At 36.5% G+C, this 25,070-nt stretch overlaps 1 protein-coding gene across 1 annotated transcript in view; it reads left to right on the plus strand.

Annotated features, from left to right (window-relative positions):
• LOC150098025 (cilia- and flagella-associated protein 100-like) overlaps nucleotides 1-20,908 on the plus strand; it is a 205,421-nt gene extending 184,513 nt beyond the window's left edge. Inside the window, exon 11 of the mRNA XM_090406657.1 lies at nucleotides 20,755-20,908. Coding sequence (XP_090262783.1) covers nucleotides 20,755-20,908 — 154 coding nt within the window. The remainder of the gene's footprint in view (nucleotides 1-20,754) is intronic.
• Nucleotides 20,909-25,070: the final 4,162 nt, after the last annotated feature.

Here is a 25,070-nt window from a genome sequence, read left to right on the forward strand (position 1 = left end):
CAATGATTCATTTAAATTCACAATGATTTACTTTTTATTAAATCGATTATAATATTTACTTGTTTCTTTGGGTGGCATTTGTGATTCCTTCCCCGAAGCTTTGTAGAACTTATCTGAGGAAGATAATAGATGGCGGTTTTTCATGGTTTTATTTCTATACCCGTCTCAAGCCAGGTGTTGATTTTCCTGTTTGTAGGTACATGCTTGGAAGACTACTACTGCTTGTTTACAATTTAACTTTTTTGCAAGTGGGGGTGAATTTGGATATGGTGTGCTTGTGTCCTTGTAATGGAGTTTGGGAGTGTTAGTGGATAGGGAGTTAAAATTTAGTGGGCACATATCAAAAGTGGCTAAAGCAGCTCATCAGATTCACTTGGTTACTGAAGAATACTTTGACAAGCAGAGATAACACAGTTATTGTTCCTTTTTATTAGGCCTTGATAAAACCCATCTTGACTACCGTGTGCAGATCTGGGCACCTGGGTTTCTTGGTGATGGGGAGGAGGTGGAGAGGATCCAAAGGTGAGTGACAGAGATGGTAGCCTGGCTATAGAATGAACCTTACGAGAACATGTTGAAGATTTGTGGGTTACAGAAACTGGTTGATAGGAGGAAAAGGAGTGATATGATTGAGACATTCCAATTACTGAGGGTTTTTACAAAATTAATTCAGAGGAAATATTTCAGAACAGGTGTGGTGATGGGAGAACTAGGGACCATCCATGGAAACTGAGCAAGAGTATGGTTAGCAGGGGTGTTAGAACCAGATTTTTTACTTAGAGAGTTGATGAATGAATGGAATAAGCTGCCAGAGTCTGTTGTGGGTGCAATGACTGTGAACGAGTTCAAAGCAAAGTATGATAGATACTGTGTGGATGTTGAATAGTTGTTCTTGACATGATGTTTAGGGCCTCCCTTGATGAGTCTAAGGGCTCTTTGGAGTTGCTTGTAAGAATAATAATATATACCAATGCCACACTATTGATAGTAGTTTTAACAAGAAATAGAAACTAGCCAATAAATTCTAAAGGAATATTTTCATAACTAAAGTTGATAAGGGGAAGTTAATAATAATACAATAAAATTTTGAAAAAATGAAAAATTGAACATGTCAGTTGCTAGTTTTATCTTAGTTTTATGTATAAAGTAATTGCTCTAACACATGTTTTGGCTGCATAATTTCTACACAGTGAACACTGAATTTGTTTTATATATGACCCTATTAAGCATACTAAAAAGAAAGAAAACAAAACTATTGAGTTATTTGAAAAAGTAACCTCTTCATCAATAGATACTATAAAAAAAAAATTGCTCCCAAACACTACTACCACTCTCCTAGAATATACACTTTATTCAAAGTGGGTTCTATCTACTATTTGGCAGAATAAAATCTCATTCTGCCAAATAGTAGATAGAACCCAATCCAACTATTCTTCAGCAAGGAATTAACTGCAACTATGGTTGGTAATGAAACACAATGTTTCATTAACAGGAATAAAGATCTCGCATTTGTGCTGGATATGTAGTCAGTTTTGTGGCCTTCTATTACAGAACAAGTTCCTACCAGATATTATCCTTTTTTTCACATACCTTGCAATTAGGATTTTTATATAAATATATGAGCCCACACATGAGGGATCTCGAGACCTAAAGAAGTGATATATGTATGGCAAAGTGATTACAGCAAAGATAGAAATTTGTATTTTTTTGTAGAGGGGAAGAGGTAGACTGTTCCAAAAGACAGAGGTATGTGGAATGAAGTAAAAGGATAAGAAGTAACTTTGGTGAGTTTCACATTGAACTGTATATGGATGTTCACCAGCAGCAGTCCATGTGTTTTCAATGGGTAGACATCTATAGAAATGACTATAGTAATGACACGAACGAGATATGAAAGTCCAACACAAGAATGCAGAAATTATTATGATTATTACGTGACACCTCCAGGGAGTCCAAAGATTCATCAAGGGAGGGCACCTACTCTACAACTCTCCATCTGAAATAATCTCAGTTGGTTACTGGAATGTTATCAGAGTGAGGCATGATCTTTCTTCTGGGAAATATGGCAGGATTGGCTGGAAGATGAAGATCGTCCTCTACAACTGCACATGGAAGAGCTATAGAAGATGCCAGTGGTTCAGTGAAGAATAACTGATCAGGATTAGATGCTAGTAAATGATGGGGCACATAATTTAGCAAAGTAATTTTTCTCCCCTCCCCTCAGGGAGGAGAGCAAAACCATTGACTCTTCATTTTCTCCACAATATCCAATTTTAACATGGGATCTTAGACTTACAGGCTTCTATAAATTTCACCTGTGTAAATGATATCTTTGTCATCTAAATATATATGCTGTTCATACTTATTAGTGCTTGCCTCAACTACTTGAACAAACAGCATAAACAAATACAATTCACATTTGAATTTGGAAAAAGGATCCTTTCCTTTTTGTGACATTTTGGTTATACATCTTCCACTCGATGATATCCCTTTTCTCTATGAAAGTGACACACACACACACACACACACACACATGGGAAAACACAAGTTGGCTCAGACATGAACGGACATACCTGGAATCACTCCTCTTTTTACCTTGAATTTGTGCAGTATCGAACAAGAAATTTGGATGTATTAAGGTACCAACTGAAAGCTTGCACAGTGCTCTTTCTAACAGTGAGTAATTTACTCCATAGTTTCATAGTTCATAAGTGTGTATGAGTGAATTTTATTCTATCTTTATGGTCCGAATACTGCTGGTCAGACTGCATCTCTTGTTCAGCTACCTTTAAAGACAACATCCAGCTCACAATAGGATTAACTGTTATAGCAAGGGCTAGCACCCACTCCCCACCGCTGCCACTGGGAGGTACAAAGGCCACAAGAAACAACCCTCTGATGTCTAATTCCATGGAAGTTTCACTTCTAGAAAGAAGCAGCAAAACTGTAAGTACAGTTTCTTAAACTTTGTACGCTAGAAAACTTATCAGTTCAGTAAGAAGCTATGATACTACAACTTTGAGTAATATTAAGATGGCTGCATGGGGTGAATAAGAGTTTGAAAAAGTCCTCAATTTGCTGCATAACATTGCCAAAGTAAGCTGGTAAGCAGTAATTGGAGAAATTATTTAAAAAAGGACATACTAATTGCAGTGAGTGAACTAACATAAGTATTCAGTAAAATAAAAAATGAAACTAAAGTATCAGTAGAACTACAGACTACTACAACAAACAACCAGGAACAGGCTAACATAGCTCAACCTACTCAGCTATACTTGCAAGTCATTAAAAACAGTGATAAAAACAAAGACGAATATGAAGCAATCCTTGCTATAAATTAATAGTGAAACCGATAGCTCAACTCAACTAAACAGTGAAGAAATTAAAAATATCATAAAAGAAAAAATAATAGACCCAAGAAAAATCAAAATCGGAATCACAAAAATTAAAAGTATTAATAATGGAGGTGAATCCAATTAAGACTTGCTACATAACAGGATCTCTAAGGAATGCAAATACACGTTAGTATCAAATCCCAGGCTAATTATATATGATATTCCCAGTGAAATTGATATGAACAATGCAATTCTGCATGTAAATTGACTCAATTTACATGCAGAACAAAGAACTCTTCAGTGGCAATACAAAGATGACACAGAAATTCATCATGAAAAATAAAAAAACGAACACGAGAAACTTGATTATAGAAGTCGATCCAATGGTGAGGACCAAATTGCTAAAAACTGGTGTTAAAATACTGTGGAGAATTTGCCATTGTGCAGACTATGTAAGGTGGTGGTGTTCTGAGGTGCTTTAACTGCAATAAATTGCACCATCATACATTAGACTGCAGGGGAAAAACCACCAGTCCATTCTGCTCTAATGAACATAAGCGTTCAGCGAGTGCCCACAAAATAAGTCCGAGATGAACTGCATAAATTGCCAAAATCACAACAAGTATACCAAAAATGACTGCAAACATTGGCACTAAGTAACGACTGCCCACCATACAACTACTAATGGCAGCTCAAAATATAGATTATGGAAAGTAATAATAAAGCTAGCAGAAACAGCGCTACTTCCCTAGCTTGCCTTCAAATAAATCTTAAACGCTCTATCAAAGCTGTAAATAACTTAACAGAAATCATAAATAGAAAAAATATAGGACTAGTGACTAGCATTGATACAAGAACCTTACAACATCAACAACAAAATATGCAGCTTTCCAACTAATTATAAAATTATTATTATTATTATTACGTGACACCTCCAGGGAGTCCAAGGACTCATCGAGGTAGGACACCTATTCTACAACTCTCCATCTCCATCACTCAATCCACCAACTACAGCGAACTGCATCATCTACACCAATGCCATCTACTGCCCACCACTAGTATTTTCACGGACAATCACAAACATCCATGCCCATGGTGGGATTCGAACCCGCAGCCTTTTGGCTGAATAGGCAGATACGCTAACCACTCGGCCGACCAAGCCGGAAAAAGATCAGAAAGAAAGAGAGCAGCAATACTTGTGGTCAAACCTGAAGTCAAGGCGATATTAATTTCTCAACACAGCAACGAGGACTTGGTACGTATTGAAATTACATACAGAGGAATTAAAACTTTTGCTGCATGGATCTAAACTATCACTCTGACATAAAATACGACTTAGAAAAAATGGGCAACATCATGGATTTTACCATCAACCACGGCCTAATTCTTGGAATAGATAGTAACACCCATTCGATTTTATGGTTTAACAAGAGCACAAATAATAGTGGTAAAAATTTGGAAGAGTTCTTAGCATCAAATTTCCTACACATACTAAGGTATGACTGTAACACTCCATCATTTGAAAATACCAGAGGAAGCAGTTTCATTGATCTGACAATAGACAAACAATGCTATTTTACCCCTTGTTTCTGAATGGAGATGCGAAGAAGAGGAAAGCTGTTCTGATCATCGCATGTTAAGTTTCATTATCAGTAACAAAAATTTAAACAGAATACACAATACAAACCACTGCATTAACATCAAGTATACCACCAATAAAACCAACCTAGAGATATTTATAAAAGCACTAAAAAGAGAATTTTCACGCCTAATCTCAGAACATTTCTTTAATGCGAACAACAGCTCAGCTTAGACAAAAACCTAGCCATCCGGGTATCAGTACAAACCGATATAGACTTTCTTGCTTCTGCGCTTTCATCAGGTCTGATAAAATCCAGCGACCAAACACTCAGAACAACCAAGAAGCTAAACATCGATGGAAGAAAATCAGTACCTTGGTGGAATGATGAACTAACAGTCCTAAGAAAACGTGTTAATGCACTCAGATGACTACACCAAAGAACATACAATAACCAAGATTTAAGAGAGAGTAGAAGGCAGAGCTATCAATCCAAAATTACAAACGCGAAAACAGAATCATGGAAAAAATTCTGTACAGTTTGAAAGTTACAACATCAATCCAAATTGCTACGAAAGTCCACTGCACTACAGTAGGTGGCCTCACCCAGCAAAGAGAACATATATTAAGGAGAAGGAAAGCTCTGAAAGCGACGATTTCCAATGATGGAAGCAAAACCAAAGGGAACGTCGGTTGTTCTTTCATTGCATACAACAGACAGTCCATTATAAAGGAATGCTGCTCTAGACTGCATCCTCTCTGTTACAAATAACCAAGCAGAACAACATGCTATAGTTCAGTCACTTACATATCTCTGGGAATTAGAACTACACCTCTCATTAAAAGACAGCAGCAATTTACAGTGATAGTAAATTGCTGCTGTCAACCATATAACATTAATAGAACAGACAAGAAATCTGGTTCGGAATCTCACTCTAGAGGGATGGAAAATCAAGTTCTGTGGGTAAACGTGCATACTTGGGTAGCAGGAAATGAGAGAGAGCATGGATCAGCTAGCTAAAGAAGCAGCTAGAAATGAAGGACTAGAAACAGGTTACCAAAAGTACTCAAAATTTGCTATAAAAACACTTGCAGAAGAAAGAAGCCTAGACTTATGGGAAGAAGAATGGAAGACTTCAAAAAGCGGATCAACAACAAAATAATTCTTGCCAAGCATCAGAAGCATATTCTGGCTGAAAAGACACGGCATCTCTCCAGGTTTAACCACTCTACTAATGGGACATGGAAAACTAAGACACTACTTACAGAGATTCCATATCCTGGAATCACCATCATGCATTTGTAGTCTACATCTTCAACAGGCTGTTGACGACATACTTTACGAATGCCAGCTATTGGACTCTATCCGGATGTCCCTAACAACACATCATCACTTCCGGAGACAAGTGGCCAGTGTTAAAACAGAGACTTTTCAAAAAAAGTACTACTCAAAATTAATTAAATTTTCCAATAAGATCAACTTCCAGTGGTTGTAATCTAAAATAAATTACTGATATTGTATGAATTATATAGTATAAATATATGTATATATATAAAAATATAAATATGGATGTAAAGGTCTGAATATGTACATATAAATGTAAAAATATAAATGTAAAATGAATATTGATACAAAATTGGAAATATAAATGTTAATCAGTACTTGGAAGCTACATGCAATATATCCATATGTAACAAATGGAGCATGTAGGAATAAATTACCTCCTCATAGGGTTACTATTGGGAGGAAAAAACAACAACAACAGAGCAATACATGAACATAATCTAGATTTCTTCTACTACACACATAAACTTGATGTAATTAGCACACTTAAAGATGTGAACTGTAGACTAAAATACAGAAATATTATTGAAAATAAAATGAAAGAGTTTGAGAACAGGAATCAAACCTTGGAGATTCAGTGGCAAACTCTGAAGGAAACATTGATTGATTCTGCCAGAGAGGCATGTGGTGAGGTTGTGTGCAAGGATAAAAAAATCAGAACTCCCTGGTGGACACAGGAAGTTAAAGAGGTAGTGAAGGAAAAGAAGAAAGCATATCAAAAGTTCCTGGCAAATAAGTCAGCTTTTACTCTTACAGAATACAGAGACAAATGTAAGAAAGCTAAACAGTGTGTAAAACTAGCTAAACAAAAGTCATGGGAGGACTTTGGCAAGAATATAGAAAATAAATATCAAGAAGGTGGCAAAATATTCTGGAGGTTGTTGAAGAAGCTTAGGAATGGAGGAAAGAGTGCTGTAAAAGGAATTAGAGATGATAAAGGTGAAATGAAAACAGGAGAAAAAGATATCCTTGAAGTATGGAGTAATTACTTTGAAAAACTGCTAAATGAAACAAGCAGTGATGACAGCACAGTGATAAAAAACACTGACCAGGCATGCAGTCAGAAATACATATCCATACTAGAAGTAGAAAAAGCCATCAAAGGCTTGAAATGTGGAAAGGCAGCAGGAGTAGATGATATTCGACCAGAAATGCTGAAGTATGGTGGTATAAGAGTCTTACAGTGGCTGCACTGCATAGTTCAGAAAGCCTGGACAGAGGGACGAATTCCCGATGATTGGAGTAGAGCTCTCATAGTACCTATATATAAAAAGGGAAATAAAACTGAATGTGAGAATTACAGAGGTATTTCCCTACTGAGTGTTCCTGGCAAGATCTATGCAAGTATACTTGAGAAACGGTTGAGAAGAATTGTGGAAGAAAAGCTTGGTGAAGAACAAGCTGGATTCAGGCCAAATAGAGGCTGTCAGGATCAGATCTTCACTTTACGACAAATAGTCGAGAAAGCATGGGAATATAACAAAGATCTGTATTTAAGTTTTGTCGATTTGGAAAAGGCATATGACAAGGTGCCAAGAGAGAAGCTATTCAATACGCTGCAGTTATATGGTGTCAATGGGGCATTATATCAAGCAATACTTAGTCTTTATTTGAGTTGTGAGTCAGCAGTTAGAATTGAAGGAAGTACAGGAAGATGGTTTAATGTTAAATCTGGTGTGAGACAAGGATGTACATTATCCCCTCTGTTATTCATTATCTATATGGATCACATTATGAAGGAATGTGGTATTAAACCTGATATCAAAATTGGAGATGTTAATGTCAGCTCTTTGCTTTATGCGGATGATGTTATACTTCTAAATAAATCCGCTACAAGTCTGCAAGATTCTCTGACTAAATTGAATAGCTGTTGTAATAGATATGGTATGAAGGTCAGCAATAAAAAGACAAAGACAATGAAAATAGGCAGAATCATTGAAAATGTCAACTGTGTTGTGAATGGAGAACCTGTGGAACAAGTAAAACATTTCAGCTACTTAGGCACAATTTTTACTGAAGATGGTAAACTAAATATAGAAATAGACAACAGAATCAGCAAAGCTGGTATGGTGGGAAGTCAATTGAATAAATTCATATGGAATAAGAAAGAAATTAGTCGGAACACTAAATTAGCTGTATACAAGACTGTGTTCAAACCAATTTTAACTTATGGATCTGAGAGCTGGGTCAGAAGTAAAACACTTGACCAAAGACTAGAGACCGCAGATATGAGAGTCCTGAGAAAGATTAGAGGCGTGAACAGATGGCATCAATGGCAATATCATATTAAAAATGAGGATATTAGGAAAGAACTTGACATTGTCAGCATCCAGGAATGCGTTAGCAGAGCTAATCTCAGATGGTATGGTCACTTAAATAGAATGGGAGAGGAAAGATTAGCAAAACAAGTGTTCTCTGCCAGGTTGGCAGGAAAACGACCCAGAGGAAGACCAAGATATAGGTGGATTGATACGGTACAAAGTGCCTTAGATGATAGAAATATAAGATCTGATAATGTTGGAGTCTTGACAAGTAACAGACTGATTTGGAGGAAAAATGTAGATAGGAAGTTAGTAATGATGTAATTTTTTCATGTAGTACTGTCATATCCTGTACACCCCTTGAGGGTACATGGCAGGAATTTGATGATGATGATGATGATGATGAAAAAAATGGGCTCAAGTTCTGAGATTGAACTTGAGGTCACCAAAAAAAACCTTCATTAGTATCATTTTGTACTAGTCATCCGATATGAAAAACAGGATTTCAGAAAAAAAAAATTTGGTAGCATGCTGCAGAAGTATAACTTGAAGGGCCTTCCAATTCCTTTAAAACTTAGGAATGTCTCCAGTTCTTTTTAAGACCTCCTCTTTCCCTGTTAACCCACCTGGGAGTTTACAGTCTGTTGGCCCAGTACATTCACTAAATGGTTAAACAGAAAGCTGTCCTCATTAGGAGTCTTTCTGTTTAACCAATGTAGGAAACATAAGGAAATTAGGATAAAAATAGCACACTAGATATATCAGACATCTCTAGAAAATCAGTTCTGTCTGACTAGGCCATTGATACTAACCACAGAATTAATCTGCCATTCATCCAACTTTTACATGCTTTTAAATTTTTAAAAAATTTAAAAGGAATGATTGAATCCATATTGTGATAGCTAATTAATTGATGAGTCTCCAGGTAATGAAGAAGCTAGTTGTTGATAACCTTTTCCATCATTTTTGAAGGTAGTGAGGCGAGAACAATGGGATGATAGATAGTTTATCAGGATAGATTAACAAGGCAGATTAACTATTCGTGTTAGGTCATGACTGATGGCAAGTGATTCAGCTTCCCTGCCAGCTTGATCTGTGAAGTTGGAGTAGGGGAGCCAATTTGTGTTATGGATGTTATGGTCTCTGAGGAAGACAATCTTACAATTTGGGTAATTAGTTTGTATGAAATCACATTTAGTAATAAGTACTCAAAAAGGGCAGCATGGTTGTCAGAATTGGGGAAGTGGTAATGGGAGCAAACAAAGGCTATAAAGTGAGGTAAGGAAATCTTCAGCCAGACGAGATTGAAAAGTGGGGATTCCAGGATGGATAGACTTTGGCAAGGAAATATCAGATTTTACAAAAGTACATATTCCTCCCCTTTTTTTTTTGTGGAATGCATCATGCAAGATGCAGTTGGGACAGTTGAGGTGGGTTGTGGTTCTGAAGGATGCCAATTAGAGTTCTGTCAGGAATAGATCAGGTTTTGATGTCTGTAAGTGGTGGTGGTGGTGTATATCACTGATGTTTGTATTAATGCTTCGAATGTTGGTGAAATGGATGCATTAGTGTTGTTTATTTAATAAATTTTGGTGTTATTTTTTTAGGGGAGTGGCATATTTTTATTATTTCTTCTAATTTTTTTGTTATTTTTTTTGTATTTTTTTGATTTTTTGGTTATTTTTATGGGAGTTTTTTTTTGTATATCATTTTTATATATTATATATTTATATTACATATTTTATATATTTTTTTATATGCAGTTCAGACACTAGTATTTGTATGATCATCTTTCATGTTAGAGTTGTTGGTTTAGGAAACATAAAGAGCAGGGGGTCTACAGCTGGGTTGAAAGACTCATGTACGTAACTCACTCACTCACACAAGGTGTGCCCAGATTCCAGTTCAAGTGTGGTCTTGGATTGGACATTGCCTCCCATATATCATTAACTCCAGTCTCCCTGCAGGCATGACCTGAAAGAGTAAGTAGCAGCAGGATTCTTCACAGCTGATTGGAGTCTTGAACAGACACATTACCATTGGCTTCGGACCCATGCATTATCTGCAGCCAACCTACAGAAAGCTGTTTTATTTCTATATCTTCAAATGAAGCAGTTACTGGCTCCTTAGTTGAATGATGATAATAGTGGTGTGTTAGGCATGCCAGCCTAACACACCAGACAAAAGGTGTGTTAGGCTTCAGACAAAAGAAGCCCCAGAGATGAATCACAGGCAACATGAAGCTAATGTCTCAAACAAGGTGTCCAAAGGTTTCCAAGCCTCCTGGACTACTCACAATTATGATGAATACAAAACATAAAAATTTCCATGCCGGCTCGATCATCTCCCGGAATAACAAGGATCACGTTGCTTGTTTAGGTGGAGGGCAAGCTTCGAAAAATATGTTACAGTCCCCTAATCAACACTACCTCAAGATATGTTCCCTAAATATAGAAGGGCTATCTAAATCCAAAGCTGAAGTCATCGGCAAAATAGCCAAAGATAAAGCAATTGACATCTTGGCTCTCCAGGAAACCCATGTGCCTGACACAGCCCTCTATAAACTAAAGATCCCAGGACTCATTTCTCGTGTCTTATAACTGCCACCTCAAGCATGGCCTAGCAACCTATATCCGGCCTGGTCTCAAGGATATAACCCAAAGTGCTCCTGATACAGAATACTCCATAGTAAAGTTCAAAATATCACCGTATACAATGTGTACAAACCTTCATCGCAATCCTGGCCTGATCAGATGGACCAACCTCCTCCTCCTCACCCTGCTATCTATGTTGGTGACTTCAATTCCCATCACACCATGTGGGGCTATTCCTCTAACAACCAGGATGGTAATAATCTAGCTAACTGGATGGATACATATAACTTGTATATGGACGGCAGGACGGCACTCTTTACTCAACCAGATGGAACAGAACCTACACCCCAGATCTGTGCACAGTCACTAAAGACTCCGAAGACCACCCTCTACCGTCATCCAGAACCATCCTTAACAGATTCCCTAATAGTCAACATCATCCTACATTAATAGAGATAGGAACATCAATCCCAGTCATCAGCGGAACACCAATCGTTAAATGGACTCTCCACAGGTCCAACTGGACTGCATTTCAGAAACAAATCGAGCAAACTGTTAGATCCTGAATGAAGGAATCTTGCAAAGAAATCATTCATTCAGCATTTAACATGATAAATATTACTAATTAAGGAGATATCTGCACATCAGCTAATAATTATGAAAATTTTTTTATGTTATGTGATAATGTGTAGTCCATATGTACCATATATTGAAATTTATTCCTGTATAACTAAAATGAGAAGCAGAGAATTTTGTGTCAGAATAGTAAGAATTATATAAGGGAATTGTTAAGTTATTTGTAAATCCCATTAAGCTGTCTAGTACATTACGAAATTTCCAGAAAGATAATAAGTAGTAATCCAGAATAATCGTGTATACTCTGTATGAGTCGAGCGTAGCGATGGAGGCTATACCTATGCGGAAAGTGACGTCAGAACGACTACCTGGAATAGGGTAACCTAACAGATTAGGGAGCGTGTAGGATCACCCAAGGGGAATGAACGATGGGGTTCGTGGGTAAAAAACACATAGAATAGAATAGAGAGTACCCAAAAGGGTGAATAAAAGATGATGCGCGCGATATTACAGGGCTTTTTTCTTCTTCAGTTCCTGGATTCGAGTTTTAGGAGGTTTGTCCGGGGATTCGTGAGAGAGCGGTGGGTCTGTCATAACGGAAGATTATTTTCAAGGAATAAAATCCCGTGTATGGCGAGGCATTTCTAATCTAAGGAGACTGATCAGATTATCGGGGTTATTGACATCGAAAGTTTGTGCAACAAAAAGGGTTAGAGTAAAATTATACTTACCTGAGTTTAATATGTGTGTTTGGCAGGAGTTGTTGGTCCTTCCTAGGACATACAATACAATACATAAACATGTTTTGTACCTTATACCTGAGTTTATGCCTGATTACGAATTCAAACCACCACTTATGAAATAGAACTTTTTGGTGGGAAGGAATTAGATATTATTGTTTAAGTGAGATTCAGGTCATGATTGGTAACTGAATCTGCACAGCGCTAGCGTAAGATCAATTATTCTGTGTATCCCTTTTGAATTTAGAATTGTTTCCCTGAACAAGCGTCTCTTCTTTTATAGGATATTGGCTGGCGCAGCATAAAATAAATTTTGCCAATATCCAAAAAGGAAATAGTACTGAATTAATATTTTAAAGGCACAACAGTAGGGTTAGAAAGCTGCCTATTTAGAGTTAGAACGAGGTATAATATAGAGAAAAACAACGATAAAACAAAACCATTAGAGCAATTCCACCCACTCCTAATTTCTATTCTAGCTTTTTTAAACTACTCAAATTTGCAGCAAAAGCCTACAGACCAAAAGTCTACAGAAAACAATAGATCCCATGTTGGGGTAGAGAAAGTGAGGAACTCCTAGCCAAATATGAGGAAACTGAAGATCCAGCTATTGCTAAGGAGCTCATATCAAACCTGGGTAAAAACAGAAAGGAAAGATGGATCTCAACTATCAATGAACTCGATTTTGTCTCATCTAATCGAAGAAGCTGGTCACTTCTGAGAAAATTAGGTGGAACAGAGCCATTGACACACAAAACAACAGAGATAACTCCTGATCAAATGGCTAACCATTTATTGAAAACTTCCAAGATTCATCCCAGCTCTACCAGGAAAATTGCTGTACAAGCTTCCATCAGACAAATCCTGAAGACAGAACCAGAGCTTCCTGAACTCATACACCCAATATCTCGGGAAGAGTTACAAATAGCCTTAAAACTTACCAAGAATGGCAAAGCTGCAGGAGTGGATGGTATACTTCCTGAGTTCCTAAAACATCTTGGTCAACATGGCCAAACATGGCTGGCTGCCCTCTTCTCAGAAATCATCATGACTGGTAAACTACCAAAGTTGTTGTTTGGGCAAGATCATTTGGATCTTGCCCAAACCAGGGAACGATCCAAATGATGTGAAAAACCTGCAACCTATCTCCTTGCTTTGCACCACCTTTAAGCTCTTTGAAAGAATTCTCCTTAAAGGAATTTCACCACTCATCGAAAGAGCACTCCCGACTGAACAAGCTGACTTCAGACCAGGAAGAAGTTGCTGTGACCAGGTCCTGCCCCTGACAACTCAGATTGAAGCAGGCTTCCAGAAGAAACTTAAATCTGGAGCCACTTTCATTGACCTAACATCTGCTTATGACACTGTCTGGATCAGGGGCCTCCTCTTAAAACTAGGAAATATTATAAAGTGTAAAAAAACTTTCCAACTTTTTGATTCTATTCTCTCCAACAGAAAGATCCGAGTCCATATTGGCTGATAAATGAGCAGGCCCAGATTCCTTCACAATGGTCTTCCTCATGGCCCTGTGTTATCCCCTATACTTTTTAACATCTACGTGTGTGAACTACCTCATACCAGATCAAGCAAGTATATGTATGCCGATGATCTAGCGATCTTACATCAATCCACCTCCTTTACCAACCTAGAATTATCCTTGAATGCAGACCTGAACTCCCTGGAAGTGCACTTTACAGTGGTACTTGAAGCCAAATCCAATGAAAACAGTGTCCTCAGTATTCCACCTGTACAATGCAAAGGCTAATCGACAACTCAACCTTTCTTTCTGTTGAAAATAGTAGAACACAAGCCTCACCCAAAATGCTTTGGGGTGAACCTGGACAGAAGCCTAACCTATAAAAGGCACATCATCAACCTCTCCAATAAAATTAAAATCAGAAATAATATAATTTCAAGGCTTGCTGGAACAACCTGGGGTTGTGGTGCAGAAGTCCTAAGGTTATCTGCACTAGCCCTCGCATTCTCTGCAGCAGAATATTGTGCCCCTGTCTCGGAAAGAAGTACACACACACACACTAACATTATAGACACCCAGCTGAACTCTACCATGCACACACTTAGTGGGACAGTGAGAAGAACCCCTCTCTCTTGGCTGCCTGTTCTATCTAACGTTGCTCCACCACACATATGGAGAAGACAAGCCTCGATTAAGGAATTTAATAAAGCAGTGAGCAACCCACTCCTGCCCCTACATCAGACTCTCGTAAACCCACCTGGTCTATGCCTCAAATCTAGAAAGACTCTCTGGTCCATGGACAAACTCTCTTCAGCTGCACTGCCATCAATATCTGACATATGGAGAGAACACTGGTCCAACAATCTACCGACAAATGGCTTCCTGGTAGAAGATCCCTGTGCTCCGCAGCTTAGTTTTGGTCTTCCTAGGAAGATTTGGTCATCAATAAACAGGATCAGAACTAGTCAGGGCAGATGTGGCTACCTTCTACATAAATGGGGGTTGTCAGATCACCCTTATTGTGATTGTTCTCCCGTGACTCAGATGATTACTCATATTGTGTATGACTGCCCAAGGCATCAATTTTACAGTGGTGGCCTACAGGACATCCACAAAGTGACAGATGAGGCTTTGAATTCTCTTTCCAGCCTGGACCTTGACCTGTAGTTAGTGTGGCGGTGATTATGGAGGAAACAGAAGATCATGGTCCCATCTCGCCACAAAGACGTTATTCTCGTAGTCACTCTCATAGGCCTCATCATGGTATCAACAGAACTCCTCGTCATGTTAGAAGATGATGATGTAATGTGAAATGGGCCCCCTCTAATGGATCAAGTTTTCTCACACAAGACACAACTGCTCTCTAATTAAACCTAGGATATAGCTACATTTATGTTGTGAAGTGTTGTGAGAACATGCAGCCTTGTCATACTTGTTAGAGTAGGACGATAATTGTCCCTGGCTTGATTATGACAAGTTACTTTTGCTTTATTAAAAAAAAAAAAAAAAAAAAGGAAAGACTTTGAAAGCTGGTTGTGCCTTTTATGCAATGAACTTTTATATGTTAAGATTTTCATCATTTGTTGCTGGAAATTGTGATTGTACTTTTCACTTACCAGTTTCGTGTAGCCATAAGCATAAATAAATAAATAGGCATGCGAGCAAGGTAATCTCTTGCACTGCATGTGAGAAGAAAGGAAGTGACAGTTAAGCTGGGCTCTTCTGGTGATGAAACATGGAAATAGACACTTCACACCTCCAAAAAGTAAGGAGTAGTAGTGTTTCATCAGGTGTTGAAAAATATCTACCACCTAGAGGTCTAACCGGCATACGCATATTTGCCCTGCCAGAGCTGCATTTGTGGAAACAGACTATACCATAGGAAGATGGGGATGACTTGGCTAGAAGAGGCTTTATAGAGTTTTTTTTTGAAATTTTTGTTTTTCTTGATGAATCTTTGTTTTTTATAACTCATCATGAATGCACATAAGAAATATCTTAAATAATCTGCACTAATGGTTATGTAAAAATTTTCTGTTAATGCCCATAGACATCTCATTCAGTTATAATGCATAATGGTCCCCTCCATTGCTCATACCAGGGCTAATTGCTACATAAAACGCTTCTCAGCAGTCATTTCCTGAAACTTCTACATTATGTAAAATAACTTTCTTCATGATTATGGTGCAGTTTTATTAGTCTGATATCTAGGAAAGCTAATCTTCTAAATTTGAATAGAAAGTACGTGATATATCACACATTTTCTCATAATAGAAATCTGTCCTAATTATTTAAATTAGTTCAGATAGGATTATTATTATTTTATTCACATAATTGATACACAGTCAAAACAAGATATCATATAAATAAAAATATGACTGGTGATTCAGAGCAATTCAGATTCTACCCAAGAATCTAAGAATAGTCCGTCAGGTAGCGTCATAAAATATGGATTGTTCCAAGTAATGCTGTTTTTTGTAGGTTATATGGGGTCACTTCATTAATTTTTAATTGCTGTAAATAGTTGGACAGCTTCTTTGAAGTTGCACCAAGTGCACCGATAACTATTGGAATGACTGGTGTGTTTAAGCCACAGTCGGCCAACTTCGATTGCCAGATCTCGATATTTAGTAATTTTTTCCAGTTCTTTGTTGTTGATGTTGTTATCACTGGGTACTGCAATATCGATAATCCAAACCTGTCGATGTTCAATTATTGTGATGTTAGGTCTATCGTCTTCCAAATGCTGATCAGTTTGTATTCTAAAGTCCCAGAGAATTTTTGCTGTTTCATTTTCCAATACAGTCTCTATTTTATGCTGCCACCAGTTATCAGAAGTAGGAAAACCATATTTTTTGCATACATGCCAATGAACTATTTTGGCCACTTGATCATGGCGGTATTTATAGTCAGTTTGAGCTATTTTGCTACAGGCACTGATTAGATGTTCTACAGTCTCATCTTTCTGATCCCATAATCTGCATTTGCTGTTATTACTGATGTTCAACAATTTTGTCCGCAGTATCTCGAAGAAATTGGCCATGCAAGGGTTTATTTTTCCAGCGCACATATTGGATATTTTGTTGTTCCTTTTTGTAATCGGATTTGTTTCCTGTTGCTTTTAGAAGGCCCTCTTGTGTAATTGCTTGAAGCATTGGCTCAGAGCTGTTGTCGATGTAATTTCTTAAACCAATTTCTTCTTCTTCCACAGTCTGTCTCACTTGCAGCAGACCCTGTCCGCCTATTCTCCTCGGTAGGTACAACCGATCAACATCACTTCGTGGATGTAATGCATGATGCATAGTCATTAGTTTTCTAGTTTTGCGGTCTAGTTTGTCCAGGTCTTCTTTTGTCCAATTTATTATGCCAGCTGTGTATTGAATCACTGGTATAGCCCAAGAATTCATTGCTCTAATTGTGTTTAATACATTTAGTTTTGTTTTCAGAATATTTCTAATTCTTTTGATGTATTCTGATGCTGCCTGTTGTTTAACTTTCGAGTGGAGAATATCATTGGCTTCTAATAATATTCCTAGGTATTTATAGTGTTCATCAACTGAAATTGCTTTTATATATTTCTCTTGATCAAAATTAAAATTGCTAGTGTCATTATTTTTTCCTCGTTTAATAGATAAAATTGTGCATTTATCTAAACCAAATTCCATTTTGATGTCCTGAACTGAAAATATGAACTATGTTCAATAAAGAATCTATTTGCTGGGTCGATTTTCCATATAGCTTCAAGTCATCCATATACAACAGATGGGAAATTTTAACATTACATTTAGGAATTTCATATCCAAGTTTTGTTTTCTTCAGAATCATAGACAAAGGTATCAAAGAAATGTTGAAGAGCAATGGTGACAAGGAATCACCTTGGAAAATTCCACGTTTAATGCTGATATCTCCGAATCCTTCATTATTCACTATTAATGTTGTTTTCGATGATTTCATAGCAGTAGCCAGAAACGAACATATGTTTTTGCTAATTCCAAATAGTTTTAGTGATTTTAGCATCCAGGAGTGTGGGAGGGAATCGAATGCTTTCTTGTAATCTATCAATGCCATGTTTAAATTAGTTTTTCATCTTTTTGAGTTTCTGAGAATCATTTTATTAATAAGGATCTGGTCTTTTGTTCCTCTAGATTTTTGAAAATTGCCTTTTTGTTCAATCGGATAAATCTGATTATCTGATAAGTAGTGGTATATGGAATTTGCTATGATTGCAGTGAACAGCTTAAGCATAGTTGGTAGGCATGTTATTGGACGATAGTTACTTGGGTCTGCATCCTTAACCTTATCTTTCATGAAGAGAAAAGTGTGCCCAGATATCATCCAGTCTTCCACTGAGGCAGACTGCAACAAATAATTAAATTGTTCTGCCATTCGATCATGTAGACTGGTTAGATGTTTTAACCAAAATCCATGTAGTTCGTCTTTGCCAGGTGCACTCCAGTTTTTTAATTTTCTAGCTTGAGAACTGACCATTTCTTTAGTGATAATGACATTTTGCATTTGTTTCATTTCTGATTCTATTTCCTTAATCCATGAGACATCTTTATTGTGTTCAATAGGATTATCCCAGATCGACTTCCAAAATTTGAGTGTTTCTTCTTTTCCTGGTGAATGATGGTTTGCATTTGCATTTCACTGGAGAGACTGGAAGAACTGGCGTTGGTTCTGTCGAAATTGCATATTTTGTACATATTGGTTTATTCTTGCTTCATATCTTTTAATTTTCTGTGCAGTTGCTGTAATTCTTTGTTTTAGCTCTTCGTAACTTCAGTAATTGTTTTGTTGGCCAAATTATATGTGTTAATCAGTTTGTTTTTGATGTTATTATTTTTTAACCGTCCTTCTTTAAAACTCTTTAAGTTGCTTAGATCAGCTCGAAGCCTGTTGACCTTTCGTTCTAACCAGATTTTCCATGGTGCAGATTGTTTCATCCTCGGCTTTTGGTCTTTCGGTTTGCAACCAAGCTTCACCGAAATGATATAGGCTGTGCTGTATAGGAGCTGATTTGTTTCCTTTATACTATTGGTTGTGATGGTTTCAATTACAGCATTTGCGTCTAAGAGGAGCTGTTTTAGCTTAGATTGTTGTAAAGCTTTTAATGGTAGTAGTCCTATACGGTCATTTATGGAGTTCATATATTCCAATATCCCTGACTTCATTTTACACTGCCCTTCTGTCAAAACATTCTAAGGTATGTTGTCAGCTTGATGTTTACTGAGTTGAATTCCAAAGTTTGATATAGCTACCTCCTGATGATTTTCTGTTACTGGAGTTGTTGGTTTATTACATTTTTAACTCTTGAAGCTCAAGTTCAGTAAATATTTTGTTACAGAAAATGAAATTCTTTTGGTCCATAAGTCTTTGTTTTGTTATTGCAGATTCTGGGAATTTTTGTTTCCAAATTAAATGCATACGCTTTCTGAAACCTAGTTTTTCTGGTGTTGATCTGTAAAAATATTTCATAATTTCTCTGTTTTCTTCTACAGTCCATTTTTTACGTTTGGTTTCTTCCAGTCACTTTTCAGCTTCCTGCCCTGATTGCCCAGCAAGGAGAGCTAGGTCTTGTAGTCCACTTGTCGCCTGATGCCCAGGATCCCCAACATCTGATGCAGTCTTTGATGACCCGGGCGTTGACTGATCCAGTATGGATCACTTCTTCCTTTTCACCATTAAGATTGGGGATGGAACACTGTTAGTCTGGCTCCTCAGTTGAGACCTGCCTGGCAAGGGTGGCCCTACTGGTAGCTATGAAATCGCCAGAATAGCTCTCAACATCACTGAAGCACGCAAGCCCCTCTGCCATGACAAGGCCATGTTCCTTTGGAGGGCATTATTATTATTATTATTATTATTATTATTATTAGATGACACCTCCAGGGAGTCAAAAGACTCATCCAGGGAGGGCAACTACTCTACAACTCTACGTCTCCATCACTCAAATCCACCAACTACAACTATTTTCATTATCTACACCAATGCCATCTACAACCACCACTAGTATTTTCAAAACTGACCACCACTAATATTTTAACAGACAATCACAAACATCCATGCCCTTCATAAGATTCAAACCTACAGCGTTTTGGCTGGAGAGTGGATACACTAACGACTCGGCCAAAGGTTAATGAGTTAGATTGGAAATTGGCTGTCTGATAGATATCAGCAAAGTTGTATATGGAGGAGTGGTATCCAGGAAGAGTAAAGTCACTAGTGGTGTGCCAACCATCTGTTTTTGGTTTGTTACTGTTTAATTTATATGTTAACAATATTTAAAGAGGTTTAAATAGATATAAGAGGTTGTTTGCAGGCAAAGCAAAGTTGGGGAATGCTATGAGGAGTGAAGCAGATGTGCCCTTATATGAGGATTTGAGTAAGCAGGCTTGTAGGACTAACAATTCAGTATCGAAAAGTGTAAGATTTTGCAAGTTTGGAATGCAGTGTATGCAATTGGTGGGGAATGCATTGGTAAGTAAATAAATCTTCAAAAAAATGTAAACTTGATGAAAATGAATAGCACAAATTAAATATGTATTGAACATTTAATTGGACATTTCTTATTACATAGAGATATGTAATACATCTTGGTTTTCTTGCAAGTAAATATATTTACTTGAAGAAAACACTTTAGCATAGTAAAGTAGCTAAACAGTTTAGTGACATAGCAAGCAAACCTTTGGGCTGTGAACCCAGTGTTTTCATTGCATTTCAAAACTTCATTTTTGCAAGTACTCATTTACCTTGCACTTGTTTAGAAAATATGAATTTCACTTCTTTTGCAGAATTTTTGTAATTATCTTATAATGTATTTATTTGTTTTTTTTTATTTTTTTAGGAATGAGGAAATTCATTTACTACAAGCACAAATCGAAGCAGAAGATGGAAATACTACCAAGCAGGAAGAAAACATAAAAAACATAAAAGATATGATTAAGTATTCATACTTCATTTATTTACAAATAATTATGATCCTGATATTAAATATGTGATTCTGTATTAAATGTTAATTTAGGCTATTTATAAGATGAATGAAATTTAGATAGATCTAAAATCGCTGAAAGCTGCTAAGGATTTAAACTAAGGATATATATATATATATATATATATATATATATATATATTAAATGCACTGTGTATAATGAACAGATGAGAATATCCTAACACTCTGTGGATTAGTCTGTTCCATATTAACTAAAACTTAAATATTCACTATGATAGACAATGTGTAATCAAAACTTGTGATTGCAGATCCAGTGGTGGCTGGTGACAATAGAAACAGGTGGGGCCAGGAGCCAAAAAAACAACTTAATTTTTTATATTTATATAGTGGGTTCTATTATTGATTTATAGTTATTATTTCTATCAATAATGTTTAGTCAGAACCCACTGATGCATTGAGCTATTAATTTTTTTTAAATTGTTAGGCCATAACATATATGGGCTCAACGTATTAATAACATGAAAACTCGAAAGCTTTGCCAGTTGCGGGCATAGCTCAGTGGACTAGAGCAGTGAACTGGAAATCCAAAGATGTTGGTTCGACTCCAGCTGGCCGCCCTGCAAAATGTTTTCATTTTTCAAGTGTTAAAACAAAAAAGTTATTATTTCTATTATTTATTTTATAAATCAATGTCGAAACTTCCGAGATTTTGAGAAACGTTTTTCCAATAAACTATCGATTTTGTTCATAGTTAAAATGTATTGTTTATGGACGTAATAAAAATTTAAACTTTAAAATAAATTATAACAAAAAATTACAACAGTAATTAAACATACTAAAAACAATAAAACAGATCAACAACGAGAATAAATAATAAGACAATGAAAGAATTGCCCGCTATTTACGTACAAACGCAGTGACTGGGCCAGACTAAACTGGCCCCAAGATAAGCATTGCACCCAGTAAACAAACACGATTGCTAGTGCATGTGCTTCACAATCAAAGAATCGTGCACTATGTACGTACGTGACAGTGACTGGGCCAGACTAAACTGGCCCCCAAGATAAGCACTGCACCTGGTAAACAAACACGTTTGCTAGTGCACTTGCCTCATACATGCCCTGTATTCTACACGTATAAATTAGGGCCAGAGCTCCAGAGACCGTACTGTCACATTATACAATATTGCCACAAAATACTACAGTAATTTTTTTATTAAACAATAAAACATGTTGGAAATAGATCAAAAAATAATAATTACAAGAAACATATTTTTTAAAACTACAATTATTGGGCTAGTTTTACAAATATAGGTGGGGCCCTGGCCCCTATAGACGAGCTGCCCCTGTATATATATATATTTTTTTTAAAGAATAAATTTTAAATGACTTTAAACCGAGATAAAATATTAAATTTTAATGATAATGATACAACTAGTTTCAGCCTTTTACAGCCTTCTTCAGGTATCCACTAAAGGTAGAACACAGTAATAAAAAATTGAAGTTACAAAAAACTGAGAATTACAGGCAAAAAATGCAATACATAATTGACACAAAAACGTTGTATTTTTCAAGTCGTTCTAACGCTAAAGTGCTATTGTTTGTTGTATGAATGCTTGCAGGTTCTCATGAGCGCCAGTATTGAACAACTGCAGTATGACTATCAGGGGTGTTATAACTCAAATTGCTGTTCAAATGTTCAGGATTAAGGAGGAGATCTCTAGACTACGATTTTCCTTTCAAACTCATCACTACAGCGGAAAATGTTTTCGGATTTATCCCAGCAAACTGAGTGACTCTGTAGATCGTCATGAGGGTTATTAGAGAGTCACTCAGTTTGCTGGGATAAATCTGAAAACATTTTTTTCTGTAGCGATGAGTTTGAAAGGAAAATCATGGAGTCCAGAGAAATCCTTCTTAATCCTGAGCATTTGAACAGTAATTTGAGTTATAACATCCCTGATAGCCATACTGCAGTTGTTTAATACTGGCGCTCATGAGAACCTGCAAGCATGCATGCATACAACAAACAATAGCACGTTAGTTAGAACGACTTGAAAAATACAACATTTTTGTGTCAATTATGTATTGCATTTTTTGCCTGTAATTCTCAGTTTTTTGTAACTTCAATTTTTTATTACTGTATTCTACCTTTAGTGGATACCTGAAGAAGGCTGTAAAAGGCTGAAACTAGTTGTATCATTATCATTAAAATGTAATAGTTTATCTCGGTTTGAAGTCATTTAAAATTTATTCTTTAAAAGTATCATTACAACTGAGTAGAAGATCAAGAATACATACATACACACACACACATATATATATATATATATATATATATATTATATGCACTGTGTATAATGAGCAGATGAGAATAGCCTAACACTCTGTGGATTAGTCTGTTCCATATTAACTGAAACTTAAATATTCACTATGATAGACAATGTGTAATCAAAACTTGTGATTGCAGATAACACTGAGGAAGGCAGAGATCACCAGTTAGCCAACCGCTTCTGGATACCATCAAGAATTTTAAGGGTGGGGTAGATGAGAGTTGATGTACCATCCAAACATGAGGTATCATCCAAATATGACAATTAGTATTCTAAGATTGACAGATTGAAGATTTGTACAATGTCAGTAAAAAGACAAACAAGTCACAGGTATGGAAAAAGACACTAAGTGTTTTTAAACACAGAGAAACATATTGATGTGATAGGTTTGTGTCATGAAAGGCAGAGATAAATGTCAATCCAAGAGGAAAGATAAGGTCCTTTCTGGCAATCTATGTATTTTCAAAAATGAGTAAAAGGTAATTGAGATCCTTTCTGGGTACACTTGTATTTTGATAACATTGAAGGTGTCTAGATTATCCTAATTTTGTTGAAAATGAAGATCTCTGTTGCGAACAGTGTTTATAAATCTTGAAGCTTGGGACGTTTGTGCATTGGAATATCCATCAATGTAACATATCGTTATCAGAAAAACAATGGATTAGGTTATTTTTCAGTGAGAAAAGGTCATTTATGCATATGCTAAAACAAGTCAGGTGAGAGAACAAAACCCTGGGGTACTCCTGCATTCTTGACTTCCTGTGTAACGAAAGGAAGGTATCCATATCATACAGTGAACAACTGGAGGGAAAGTTGTCAACAGAAAGGATTGATAGATCATAGGATACGAGTTTGTTGAACAGGCCTCAGTGCTAAACCTCATCAAATGCTCTGAAAATTGTCAAGAGCAACAGCCTGGTATCTTCCAACATTTCAGTGCACCTGTCAAGAGGTGGGTGATATTATATATAGAATAGGGCTGCTGGATCTAGACTGGTGTAATTCATACTGGTGGTCATTGATTAACTAGTAGGTCATCATGTGGTGAAGAAGTTCATTGTTGATGAAATTCATTATTTGCATTATTTTAGAGAAACAAAATAACTACAAATGACAGTCAGGTTGCTGAAATGGGTGGTAGGATTTTTTCTCCCAGAAACTGAAGATTTTCTCACAAACAGGCAACCAGAACACATGTAATACACAATTTACTGACCTCATAGTTTTAGTTATATTGGCTGTAATTACAGTTAACCTGGTCCTAAGCTGTCAACACTTATTTCATCATAAAAAATATTTTCTCCTGTTCCAATAAATGATACATCAGCCATTGTGATATAGCCTTTTGTTATGAATTTCAAAGGCAGATTCTGGGTTCACAATTCAAATTAACAGGAAATAAAATAATAGTGTATGGTTATAATTGTAACCCTACCTATGAATCATGCTCTCAACCAATCTCATATAAATATGAATCACATATAATCTCATATAAACCACACTACACTTTCTGACTTTTCATTTGGTTTTACTTTTGGTTTGTTCATCTTTCAATAATGGAAGTAATGCTTGATCCATAATGGTAAATACCTGCTGGTTTTTTGTTCAGGATATGAACCACTCATTACTAAAATTATGTCCCAACATAAAGATATGTACAAATTCGCATGGAGAGAACACACAAGAAATAAGAAAATTCTTCTTTACTGTGTTATTGCTGACAGCAATGACTTCACACTGGTACAGGACAAAAGAGCATACAGAGGATCTGAAACAGGAAGAGATCACCATATAGTTTTAAGCATGATAAAATTATTATTAGTAGTAATATTAACATCAGTTCTCCAAGGATTCAAAAGACTGTTAGAAGTTTTTTCAC

Source organism: Typopeltis vanoorti, chromosome 16 (assembly GCF_054136105.1).
Source record: "Typopeltis vanoorti isolate ZY-2024b chromosome 16, IOZ_Tvanoo_1.0, whole genome shotgun sequence".
In the NCBI taxonomy this organism is placed as follows: Eukaryota; Metazoa; Arthropoda; class Arachnida; order Uropygi; family Thelyphonidae; genus Typopeltis; species Typopeltis vanoorti.